This window comes from Electrophorus electricus, chromosome 12, assembly GCF_041902795.1.
Source record: "Electrophorus electricus isolate QZ-2024a chromosome 12, ASM4190279v1, whole genome shotgun sequence".
NCBI lineage: Eukaryota > Metazoa > Chordata > Actinopteri > Gymnotiformes > Gymnotidae > Electrophorus > Electrophorus electricus.
This window is the reverse complement of record NC_137508.1, coordinates 9,232,620-9,245,000: the sequence shown is the minus strand read 5'-3', so window position 1 is coordinate 9,245,000 and position 12,381 is coordinate 9,232,620. Positions and strand designations below refer to the sequence as shown.

At 36.5% G+C, this 12,381-nt stretch overlaps 1 protein-coding gene and 1 long non-coding RNA gene across 8 annotated transcripts in view; one reads left to right on the top strand and one right to left on the bottom strand.

Annotated features, from left to right (window-relative positions):
* LOC113580934 (uncharacterized) overlaps window positions 1-3,875 on the top strand; it is a 6,856-nt gene extending 2,981 nt beyond the window's left edge. Inside the window, exons 4-9 of one of the 5 annotated variants that reach the window (XR_014126539.1) lie at window positions 1-191; window positions 356-683; window positions 1,134-1,257; window positions 1,936-2,123; window positions 3,085-3,206; window positions 3,368-3,875. The exon at window positions 1-191 is cut by the window's left edge and continues 32 nt beyond it. This is a non-coding gene — a long non-coding RNA (uncharacterized LOC113580934). Of the gene's footprint in view, window positions 192-355; window positions 684-1,133; window positions 1,258-1,935; window positions 2,827-3,084; window positions 3,207-3,367 lie in introns of all 5 variants that reach the window. The other 4 variants (XR_014126538.1, XR_014126540.1, XR_004776656.2 and 1 more) reach the window with 4 other exon arrangements.
* A 1,491-nt stretch (window positions 3,876-5,366) lies between these two features.
* tnfaip2b (tumor necrosis factor, alpha-induced protein 2b) lies at window positions 5,367-12,360 on the bottom strand. 3 transcript variants are annotated; one of them, XM_027021807.3, is made up of 12 exons: window positions 12,249-12,360; window positions 11,224-11,382; window positions 8,537-9,197; window positions 8,306-8,417; window positions 8,050-8,157; window positions 7,809-7,903; window positions 7,591-7,680; window positions 7,376-7,502; window positions 6,860-6,994; window positions 6,549-6,704; window positions 6,282-6,403; window positions 5,367-6,185 (listed from the first exon to the last, which is right to left on the bottom strand). In XM_027021807.3, exons 1-12 carry the CDS (start codon window positions 12,316-12,318, stop codon window positions 6,002-6,004), a joined length of 2,019 nt encoding a protein of 672 aa, XP_026877608.2. In that variant the 5' UTR covers window positions 12,319-12,360; the 3' UTR covers window positions 5,367-6,001. The 3 variants fall into 3 exon arrangements, with proteins under 3 accessions (XP_026877608.2, XP_026877692.2, XP_081581425.1); XM_027021891.3 differs by lacking the exon at window positions 12,249-12,360 and adding an exon at window positions 11,797-11,816 and having other exon boundaries at window positions 5,368-6,185; XM_081725299.1 differs by lacking the exon at window positions 12,249-12,360 and adding an exon at window positions 11,718-11,794 and having other exon boundaries at window positions 5,368-6,185.
* Between the last annotated feature and the right edge of the window lie 21 nt (window positions 12,361-12,381).

Sequence of the window (12,381 nt, the reverse complement as noted above, 5' to 3'; positions counted from 1 at the left end):
ATGGTGTTCTCAGAGTATCAGACCCTCTGCTGCTAACTGACTGGTTTGAGAAATCCAAGCAGAAAGTCCTTATACTTGTTCAGGAACACATCTCAACTACACTACAGAACATCCTGCAATATGAGGCTCAGAGTGTTTGTGAGTACACAGATGAAGAGGCTCTCATTAAAGTACAGCTTGATGTTATACAGGTATTAGAGAAGGACAGAGTGAAAGTGTAATTGACAATTGCACATGTTCCAGGACCTTGACTGGAAGTTATTTGTATCTAATAGTTTATTTCAGATATTTTTCTAACTCTCTCTCTCTCTCTCTCTCTCTCTCTCTCTCTCTCTCTCTCTCTCTCTCTCTCCAGTGTTTGAATGCCACAATTCAAGGACGCAAAAGAATCAGCCAAGCACTAACGAATGCAGTTCAAAGAGTTTGTTGTGATGAACTACAGAGTTTTGTAAAGAGGACAGTTTGTTAAACTAAATAGCATATCCTAGCAATTAGCTATGCAGACCCAATCCTTGGTACATCAGCATAGCAAAATAATCTCACAGTATGGTGTGAAACGTATTATCTCTTTTCCTATATCTGTATCAGGTATGTGAATGCTGAGAATGAATGGCTCAAGTTACAGAAACTGAGAAAAATTGACTACATTTCTTTAGGACAATTTACACCTGCCAGCAACTCCGGTGAGTTTGTAATTTGTTTTTTAAAATAAAATAATGAGGTGACTGAAAATGGCAAAATGAGGTTGAGCAAATATTTGTTGAAAATGGGGGAAAAACTATATCATTATATGTATGATTTGCACTGAGGGGATCTCCTACAATATAAAAGGTTGTTAAATCACAAGGATATCTGTAACATATTACAGCATATTGCCTTACAGAATTGACCAAAGCAATGTTTGAGGGCATTTTATTGACGAAGGATACACCTGATTATTCTAGTCTTGATAAAGATGATAATTTCATCTTTTTAAGATTAGCAGTCAGTGACAGAATTGATTTGGTCATTTAAACATAATTATTCAGCCTATATTTTGAACTAGAATGCAAATTTACATGGCTTTTATGTAACTTGATATCTTATAGTTCTAATAGACCTTTTAGCCATTTTTCGTCGTTTTCTCGTTACAGATCCTATGCTTTGACCATTGTGGATTTTAACAATAACACTGATTCATTCACTATCCTGATGTTAGAAAACATGGAATCACAGGTTTTATCCAGTATATCACAATCATTAAAAACCTTAGCAGAGGTTTGTTTTAACTTCTTAATGTGTTTGCTGATCAAAGCTTGTAGACTGTAATTTATTCTCCTAACAAGTTCTTCCTTATAATATAATCTTTAATTGTACTGACTTTAATGGCAGAAGGCAAGCCTATCCAAAAAGCCTGCAAAAATGTTTTTGTTTGAAGCAAACAGAAACACACTTGATTCCACTTGTTTAATCAGTTGCCTTCAAACAATGGATTATTTTAATCAGGTGTGGTCCTGCTTGGCAGGAATACAAAACTTCAGATCCTTGCAAATCTGATCGCCTATTATTGGTTAAAGCAAAAAAAGCACAATATTCTTAGAAAATCTAGTTTGGTTTGTGACTAGCACTCAGATACAATGACAGTAATCATTATGTGTAGACTAGACCTTTAAAATGACATTACTTTGAATGGCAATGTTTATGACTACCTTAAGAAGTATTTCAAGAAAGAAAATAAATACAAGTACACATTGATAGACAAGATCCAAAATATAATTACACCTCTGTCAGAAAATGAACATGGAAAGGAGATAAAGCAAGTATGTGCTATCAATTAAAGTTAAAGCCTACTTTTAAATAGTTTCATTGATGAAGTAATTGAATTTCACCTTAACATGTCTTGTCCTAAATCCCATTTACAGTGATTCTCTATCCCACCACTTCTCTGATTTCTAGCTCATTGTGAATGCAGCATATCAAAGTGTTACCAGAGCATACCTGCAGTGTCTAATGCAGAGGAAGTACAGGCAGCTGGACAGGAAATGGGATGATATAGAAAAGAGGGTGAAACAAGATCTGGTCTTTTCCACTATACTTTCACCCAGCTGGCAAGAAATGCAAATATTAATTTACATTCTCCTCAGGTGAATGCTATCTTTTACAAAGGTTCATGATAGGTTTCTGATCTCAGAATTTTATCATGGAAATTTTAAAAGTTACAACACTAACCTCAGATCAGTGAATAGTAGGCAGTGGTTAAGGTACTTGACTTGTAATCAGAAGGTTGCTGGTTCAAGCCCAGCCACTGCCAAGTTGCCGCTGTTGGGCCCCTGAGCAAGACCCTTAACCCTCAGTTGCTCAAGTTGTACTCAGTCCTAATTGTAAGTCGCTTTGGATAAAGTGTCAGCTAAATGCCATAAATGAATAAAAGCTATACCCACCAACACTTTAATGGTCAGGTTAATTTCCATACCATTCTTTTGTGTGTGTGTGTGTGTGTGTGTGTGTGTGTTTATATGTGTGTGTTTTTTTTAAAATTCATAGTTGTCATTTTGATGCATACTTTTTACAAGCCATGCTTGTAAAGAAATATATTTCAGCCATAAATAGATTTTTAAAATGTGTTATCCTTCATATTGGACTACAATCGAGAGTCATAAATTAAAAACATAATTACAGTACACTAACCTATCATGTAAGAAGCAATGTAGTCTGTTGTCACGGAACGCTCCACTTTCCACTGGTCACGTGGTACGTCCCGCTGTGTGCGGCGAGAATTCAATGTTTCGTTTGTAACTACACCTATGTTTAGCACACACCTGCACGTAGTTTAGTCTCGTCATGTCTGTAAGTATTTAAACCCCTGTTGGTGTGTGTGTCGCTTATTGTTCATGTTGCCTTTGTTCATGTTCAGTGTTCATGCTAGTCGTATTTGTATTCATGTTCACCGTTTACGTTATATGTGAGTGCCGTTGTCTCTTCCGTATATTAATATATGTCTATCTTCATTGACAGAGTCTATACGTCCTGCTCCTTGCCCTGCACCCGTTACATCTGTAAAATGTAAAATAGAGTGTTGTGATTTTTGCTTTACTGTTTTAACAGAATGGCAGTGATGATGAGCCAAAAATGCTTCTGCTGGAGATGACTGAAATTCTAGGTTGCAGTGATTTGAATGCTCTCAAGCTTATCTGCTTAAATCTGTACAAAAACGTCCCTACAGAGAGGTACTTGATTTCACAACTAAAATCAAACTCTTATGTCATCCCCAAATGACAAATTCATATATGCTTTAGTAAATATGAGGGGCTTAAATGTTTACATGCTCCTAATTTCAAAGATAAGGTATTTGCAGTGTGTTTTATATGATGTCTGCAATATTTTGTAGTGAGGAACACCTGCCGGCGACAGATTAAAGAAATACTGATTGTGAGCAAGGAGGTTTGTCAAAATGGAGGGCACACCAGACCTCTCCCCCTTTTGTGCTGGAGCTGCTTTCTCTGATGTATACATACATACATAAAAAGCCTTGAGAGTGTCAGCCAGTCAACCAGTGTAAACCAGTCTGATGTTCAATCCTCTGATCCATTTTGGACCAACTACTTCTATGTGTGCATGTTTACCTTTCCTACTGTTCTATTTCCCAAAGAAGCTGGGATATATGGAAGAAATAATTTAATTGTACTGTATATGTATATATGATAAAAGAAGGTATTGTATCTGGCCAAGGTATTCCGATTTATTCTTCTCTCTGAAAAAAAAAATTGTATGAGTGTTTGGTTATAAACCATATTTGGTATTTTATTTTACAGATGTTTTTACATTATGGTTGTATTGTTGGTACTGTAGCATCTGCAATTTTAAAAGGCTGCACAATAAAAAATCAGTGTGTAGGCTATGTGAGTCCTATTGTTTGTCAGTATGTTAGAGCTAGAAGCATTTATTTCCTTATGTTAGATGACATAAAATTATTTTCTGATGGCATTTTCATCAAATCCTGTTTTTATAAAAGTGTAAGGACATTAACCAGCTAGATCCAGGCCCTGATTTTTTTAGTTATGCAAAACTTTGTGATAGATAAAACATTTCTAATAAATGCATTACTACAGTATTGTAATGTGGTAGGATTGGCAGGATGCAAAGACAAACCTTGTTGAACACAGAGACATTTATTTGTGACACATAACACAATGAAGCACACAGGCTTACGTGGGGTCAAACACCGACAAACACCAATGACTAAACAAGACTTTATATAAATGCACAGTAATGACATATACCAAGAAACAGGTGTGATACATGAGGAGGACGTGGCCATGCAAAAGAACAAACACTCATACACACACAGGGAGACATCTTGGACGAGGGGGCTGTATTTGAAGTATTTTAACCTGAAGGGCTTATTATTTTCCTATTATGAGATTCTTATGAATGGTATTTATGGCAGTGTTATTATAATTCCAACTAAATCTGAAATGATCTCTTCAAAGGATCTATTTTTTCTGACTCAGGTTAAGAATGCTCTTGGCAGAAATTACACTGGAGATCTTTCATTTGAAATTTCTTTTTAGTCAAAGAACAGGCCAAATGTCCAGAAATCTAGTAGTCTGGGAACCAAGAGAAGAAGAACAAGAGAAGTATAAACATTAGGTTATAATGAATGACTGGTATAGATATTGAAAACACAAACAAATTAAAAAAAACTTAGATTAGATCATTTACTTGGCCAGTGACTGTGTATGCTAACAGGCTTAGAGTTGCATGAACAAGCCACACAGGCCTGAGGTTGCTTCAAGATAAATGCAGGTCATGATAATGAGCTTTTGCTCAGTCCTGTGTTTTTTTCCTTGTTGCAGGAGGGATTCCATAATTTGTTTAAAACTGATTGCACAAATATCCCCCTTTTCCTGTACAGAATATGAAAGGTGTTTAGGGAAAATTATTTTCCGGTTTTACAGTATACAATCATGTTTCCTGGGATTGTTAATTCTCGGCACTGCACTTCTGAATCAGTGGTCTGCTAGTGGATTCTGTTCGTTATTTTCCTAATGTCTAGAGTTGAGGATGTAGTATTGGAAATTGAGGAAATTGAGAATGTAGCATGTTTTGGTCTTCGGGGACATTTTCAAGAATTCTTTCCTTCACTTGGCCATATGCCAAAACAAAACAGAAGTGATAAACCTCTATCACTGAACACAATATAACCTACTACAATAAAACGGGATGAGGATATTATTCTAACTGGAACTAATTATTGTTTTCTTTCCTGATTTTGGGAAAGTCTGTCATACTTAGTTCCTGACTTTATATTCGAGTAAAGATACGTGTTTACAATATTAGAATGGTTCTCAAAAAACACATAAATGCAAAAATAACACAAAACTGTAACGCAAAATCTTAATATACCAATTTATTTACTAAACAATTTGAAAAAAATCAATAGAACAAAACATGACATAATTCACTAACATTACACAAATATTACGAACCCCAGGAACAACCATCAGCCCCGCACAGCCACGCCCACTCGTACACACCCCCGATCTGACTCACCGGAATTCTAGCACACACCTGATTCCTATTCTCCTCATTACCTACCCCTGTATAAGCTTTCCTTCCCCACATACTAGTTGCGAAGTATTGCTCCTATGTGGCATACCGAGCATTTCCTCATCCTGTGTGTTTTCCCATTATTGACTCCTGCCTGCTTTCTAGACCTCATCTCCTGCCTGACCCTCGGACACCTCCTGAACGCTACCCCGTGCATCGACCCCGGACCGACCCAACCACGGTTACCTGTCTTACTGCAAATATTAATTTGGTTGCTAAAGTAAAACCTCTGCAACTGGATCTTCTTCTACGTGTGTGCATTCATTACACACATAAAACCATCATGTATATATTAATATACTAATTTATTTACAAATAAATGTAAAAATGTAAACATAGTAGAAAAAGAAAACCACATAAAATAAATCAGAATGAAAGTAAGAGATTTACAGTACAACAGTATTAGAGAAGATTACTTGACAACCACTTTAGAGAAGAAATTACTGCAGGTGTAGAACGGGTCTTTATTATTGCTCTCAGGAGTTCCTTCTAAACTCTCTAGCTCTCGAAACTCAGAGAAGGTCTTTTTGATATTTTTGAGGTCTGAAGCAGAGAGGTTCGCCTTAAGATGCAGCCAGGCAGAAACATGGGCTTCACTGTAAGAGTTAAACATTTGGTCAGCTTCTGAATGAGGTACAATGGTGGCATTTTACCTCAATTCTGAGGACTAAAATATTTTGAAGGAACTCTACCTGAAATCAGGGTAAATTGTGTATAGACTGACAAGCTGTAGTTCAATACAGTGTGGATCCTTTAGTATTAGCAGTTCGGCTAATTTAGCCAGGACGTTTTTCAGCTCATCCATGTCAGACCCCTATACATGAAAATAAATAAAAAGATGATTAAAAATATTTTTGGTGCTTTCACTATGTATATGTGTGTGTGTGAGTGCGTGAGAGAGAGAGAGAGAGAGAGACATAAAAAAGTGAGTTTGACAGAGAGAAACAGATAATACTTACGGCCTCAGTAAACAGGGTATGTATTTTCTGGCCGTTATTACATAATGCTTCAGCTGCCTGGTGTAGTTTCTTCTCATCTCCAAGTTTGATCTTCTTCTTCATCATTTTCCTCACATACTCTACCAGCACTTCCTTGTGAAACTGACTAAGTAGCTCCTAACAATCAATCAATCAATCAATCAATCAATCAATCAATCAATCAATCGATCAATCAGTCAGTCATTAGAATACATGGGTCTATTCCCAGCAGAATGGTGCAATGCAGAAGCCATAAATCCAACTAATTATGAATACATTTAAACACGCTATACCTTAAGGCATGTAAGGCATGTATTATCCAAGTTTTTGAGTTTCTGAATGTGTCCGTCCACGGCTTCAAGCAGTTCACTACACATGTGTTCATTGTTTTTAAGCCACCCTTGAGTACCCAGTTTAGAGTACTTGCCCTGTGGAAGCATACACACAAACACACACACACACACACACACACACACACACACACACACACACACACACACACACACACACACACACACACACAGATTGAAATTTAAAGCACTATATGTCCTTGATCTAATATGAGAATCTAAACTGAGGGCACTAACACACAATTTGATTTAATCTGAAGGATGAGTACATATAGAATTAAAGAGAGAAGGCAACAAAAGGTATATATGAAGGCAAATTGTTGTTAGGGCAAGAGGCTGGATGGTAGGGGATAATGAATGAGGGTAGGCCAATAGGGTAAGGGTAATTATTAAAATTAATAATATAATTAATAAAGTGAACTAATTAAAAAAATGTATTCATTTTTGGATCTTGGTTACCTTGAGGTCTTTATGTATAGATATGGTGAAGTAACCAAGGCAGGTGTCTCTCATTCTGGTTAGTAAATTTTCACAATCAGCCTTGATATGTCTAGGGAAGCAATCTGCATTCTTTATAATGTAATCCCTAAGAGAAGAAAAACTGTTACACAGAGATTCTTTCGTATGTATAGTTTCATATTTCAAAACTCCAGTGTACATATCCACATGCTTACCTGAACTGCCTGATACAGTGAAGGCTGGCTTTCAGTACAGCATCAGCTTTCTGATTATCCTCAGTGACTTTCACAAGGAAACGATGGTAACTGAAAAGAGGAACATTCAGGGTAAAATGATCATAATTACAAGGTATATCCAATATAAATTTAATTGTAAATGTATGAATTTTAATGGAAGAAATATTTTGAAATCAGGTTGGACCAAAGCTACTCACATAATAAGAAATTCTTTTATTTGGTGTGTCATCCTCTTAGTTTTGGAATGATCGCCTAACACTTCTTGTGCTGAAGTTAGAACACCATGGATACACTTTCGGAGAAAAAGATAAAATGTTTTGCATTCAGAATATCACTCATTCAAATGTTGTTTCTTCTTATTACATTTGATATATTACATTTGGTCTTTGCATTTGATTGTATATTCAATGCATTTGATTGTATATTCAGTAGTAGTACCTGAATCACATCAATGGCCAATGTACTGGAGTAGCACCCATCTTTCATTTCAGGAGTAGCTTTCTCCTCTGTGCTCAGAAACTTCTGGCACCATGTCTGTAGCTCATTCTAAAAGCATAACCAAGGAAAAGAGAGCATGAAGACCAAAAGATCATAATTGCCTGTATGGGTTTTGGATTAAGTTAATCTCTTAGACCAGGAGATGCACTGGGACAGTTGGATTTGCAGTGAAAGAGATGATCATGACATCACATACCTCTTTAGAACTCAGAAACTGCTCTTCTAGTGGCTCTAGCATTTTATTGGGTAGCAGTGCCTCAAGCTGTTCGTATTGAATCATCCCAGTTAGTGCTTCATGTTTTATAATTCTATAATAAAGCACCATATGTCTCAAAGATTAAACAAGTTTAAAAACAGGTTTTTAAAAATAGGCAATAAAAGCTTTTGTTTAATAGCTACAAAATGCAGTATGACTTTCCTGACTTACCTGGGATAATGTGTGTTCACCCACTGTAGTATATGCAAGCAGTCACTATCACTCAGCCCATAGTCAGCAATTTCCTTTATCTTAGCACTAAAGGCCTGATGGTATAGATTGGCATAGTACTGACATATGTTCAGTTCTGGATAGCAGCTCTTTACATTTGTTGCCACTTGTAGCAGGTCACTTTTAAGTTGTTTAGCCTTGCTTATGATATCCATTTGAATTGAAGATTTAATGGAACAGTTTAAGTCTGGTTTTGCAGCTTCCATTCGCTGCTTAACTACTTTCTCAAGAAGGGAGTCATGAGTCCGTTTACAGTATCTGGGCCTCCATGGCGGGCATTTTTTCTCATCAAATCCTTCCCATCTCTGGTCCTGTATTTCCTCTTGTTGTAGGGCTAGTACTGCTTCTTTTAGTGAATCAATCTCTTCCTTATTTTTGACTTCAAGAGAGTTCTCAATTGTTGACCATATCTTCTCTAAAAGTTCTTCAAAATCTTTTTTCAGATGTTCCTCACAATCCTCCTCTTCCTCCACTATACCTTTACTGGATTGAACCCCTTCTTGTTTCAGTGCGAATAAGCGCTCCTCGCAGTCTATCAACTGCTGTCCTGCCCTTGCAAAGTGATTCTGTTGTAGGTTCTGCTTAAAGGTCAACAAAACTTCTGCAGGGTGTAGAAACAGTCCGATTTAATTAGGACACCACACTTTGCACAGAACAATTACAAAATTAAATAACAGTGAACTAATACACTCACTACTCACTTTATTAGAAATACCTATCTTGTGTTTACATGCACTGGTCTCTTTACTGTGTACCTATTTTATAGATGTATTTTCTTGGTGTATAATTACAGACTGTAGCCCATCTGCCACCATGTACAATTTTCTAGACATCCTCCACCTATATAACACCCGTCAGATTTTCCACCCTGTGGTTATGCTAGTGATTGTATATTTATTTTGGTTGCAGAATATTTTCAACAATGACACTGACATGATAGTGGGTGTTGATCTGGCATAGACCTCTCAGGCACAGCAGTGTTGTTTTAATAGCGAGTGTCACTAGTATCCAGTCAATCCACATTGATTAACATAGGAACGTACCGCTTTGCAGATACAGCAAGAAGAAATTCTAATAGCCTAGCACAGGTATTGTTAGCTAGCTAGCTACTTCTGTGATGGCAGAGGGAGAGGTTTCTATACAAGCTGCACTTCACAGCAGACGAGTTAAGACAGTGGGCACTTGGACAACAGCCATGTCTTATTTCGAGTTGGGGGATTTCTTTTAGATATTGAAAACTGAGCTGAGAAACATACATCCACCCATCATCGATCCTCTTCGATTTGCAATGTTTGTGTTCACATATCGATCTATAGTGTTCCAAAAATTACAAATAAGATAGGTGTACCCAGGGGCAGTTATAGCCCCTTTAGTAGTAATACGCTTGTTTTTCTTCTCAGTCCTGTAAAAATAGTTTTCACAAATCCATACATTCCCAAATACATTCATTTTCCTCACATTTTGTGGTCCGCTTCACTTCGATTTTACTAAAGCGCTGTCGCAAAGAACTAGTAAACTCTGCGAGTTCTCCCCTAGAATTAGTCATTTATTGATTTGAACCAAAGTGAAGATGTTGGTGCGAGCTTTTCTTCCTGCTTACTCAGATTAGAGGTGAGGCGTGGCGGAGGATTAGCTATACATATATCAAAGTCAAGATGGATAGTAAACATAGATATTCTCTTAGGTTACAAAATAAGTGTTGACTGATCATCATGTTTTTGGCAACGTTACATTACAGATTACACTGCAAACGTACTAACGGAAAAAAAAAACCTGTTTCATAAACGTTACTAAAGCTGCATTAGTGATAAGCCTAACTAGAAATGTAGCTAAGTGTGTCATTTTGTCTAAATGGATGCATAATGCAAAGGTTACACTGCTGAACCACACTACCACTACAGGGCCTTCATCACTGCTGTCAAATGCCCTGGACATTTTCTTAAAGTGTTACATGCTGCAGTCTGCCTTGGTCTTCTCTTTAAAGTCATATTATAGGTACGCCCTCGCTAGCCTTGCCTCTGTCAGACGCATAACTCATTCATTCCTTGTTGGTCTGTGTTATGTATAAATAATATATTATAACTAAATAATATATATTATAATCATGTATACATAATACAATCTATAACGTAATGCATAATATACTCAATATCAATGTATTTCCTACTTTGATGTTTAATATTAATAGTTTACTATTTTGATTTATTTTCAAATATTAGTGCACTACACCTCCATATGAGCACACAAATGTGCAGTTTGCCCTGTATTGCATTCATCTGTTTAAGAATACAAGTATTGTTTAGTCTTCCACATTCTTTTTGGGCTGAGCCTCCGTAAGGATAAAATTCTAGGATCAACTGTGTTTACCTATAGATGGGTGGTGAGTGTAAAGTTCACTGTTACTTTAACAGGGCTACACAGCTGACTGTACACCTAATAAATGTTTCTAATGAATAAATGTTTCTACAGAAACATGATTATAATATTATTATAACAAAGTGGCTGATGTGTCTACAATCCACAACAATAAAAACCAAACAGATTTGCTATAATACAGACTTGACTAAACTATTGTGTTAAATTGAAGTGGGTGTTAAATTGAAGTGGGACTAGATAAGTGTTCTTACCTTTAGTTTGAATGTCATGCTCCATTTGTGGATTCTTCTTAGAAAATGGTTTAAATGCTTTCAGTTTCGGAAATGAGCTTTGAATTTTGGAAATTTTGGATGAGATAAGTCTGTCCTTGGTGGCCAGTGAATCAACAGTCATCTTTCCTTTAGGACAGACTGGACAAAATGAGAATGATAAAGTCAGATAAATCCTCAAAAGATGGGTTTGTATTAAAATAAATATATGAGGAAAAACAAAATATTTCAGCTTTGTTTTTCCCCATTTCAAGCATTCACGAAAACATAACATTTTAAGTTAAAATGTGAAAACAGTAGACATTCCATACTATGCAAAAGGCATATAATTATCTACTCATAGTTTTCCCATATAAACATGAGTTTAATATTGAGAAAAAAAGCTTAAGTTAATCCAGTAATATACGTCATTTATGGATGGACAGTGTCGTATACTGCAGAACACAAAGATTAGAAAGACCGAGAGTTCCAAATACCTATATAATAGAGGTTTTCAATCAGTTACTCGCATTAGGCTGGATATGGAAACGTTTATTGTGGTCAGTCTGCACTTACCGCCGTTGCTTAACCTCAGGGTTCTGTTTTTCATTTAACCTGGGCGAGTTCATTTATTTAGAGTGTATCCTCCCACTCAATGACGCGTGGTGGGAAGGATTCTCTTTACTTTCCGATCACATCACAATACATTCCTGGCAAGGTGATATACTATTGTACGTCTGTGTTTTTCATTAGATGCTAGTCTGAGCGCGTTTTTTCCCGGAAGTCGGGTAAATTCCGTTATTGCGTTCATTTTTTAAAGACCCTAGAGATGTTTATTCATTATTATCTTAATCAGGCTATGTGCAAATATGCCTACATGAAATTTACTAAAATAAACTACTTATGTGGAAATATATGTAGCTTATAACTGTAATGATAAAATAAACATGGTTACATTTGTTTTCAACCAGCACTAACCTACATTGTAATATTTGCAGCATTTATATCAGATTCATTCGAGTTCTTACCATTCTCGTCATCATTACGCTGGAAACGAAAACGGTCCAAAAACTTTACGTTTGGTGAACAAGATGCCATAACTACACAAACGCTCTCCCTCTCTTCTTAACGTCGCTTGGCGTTCGCTAACAGTTCACAGGT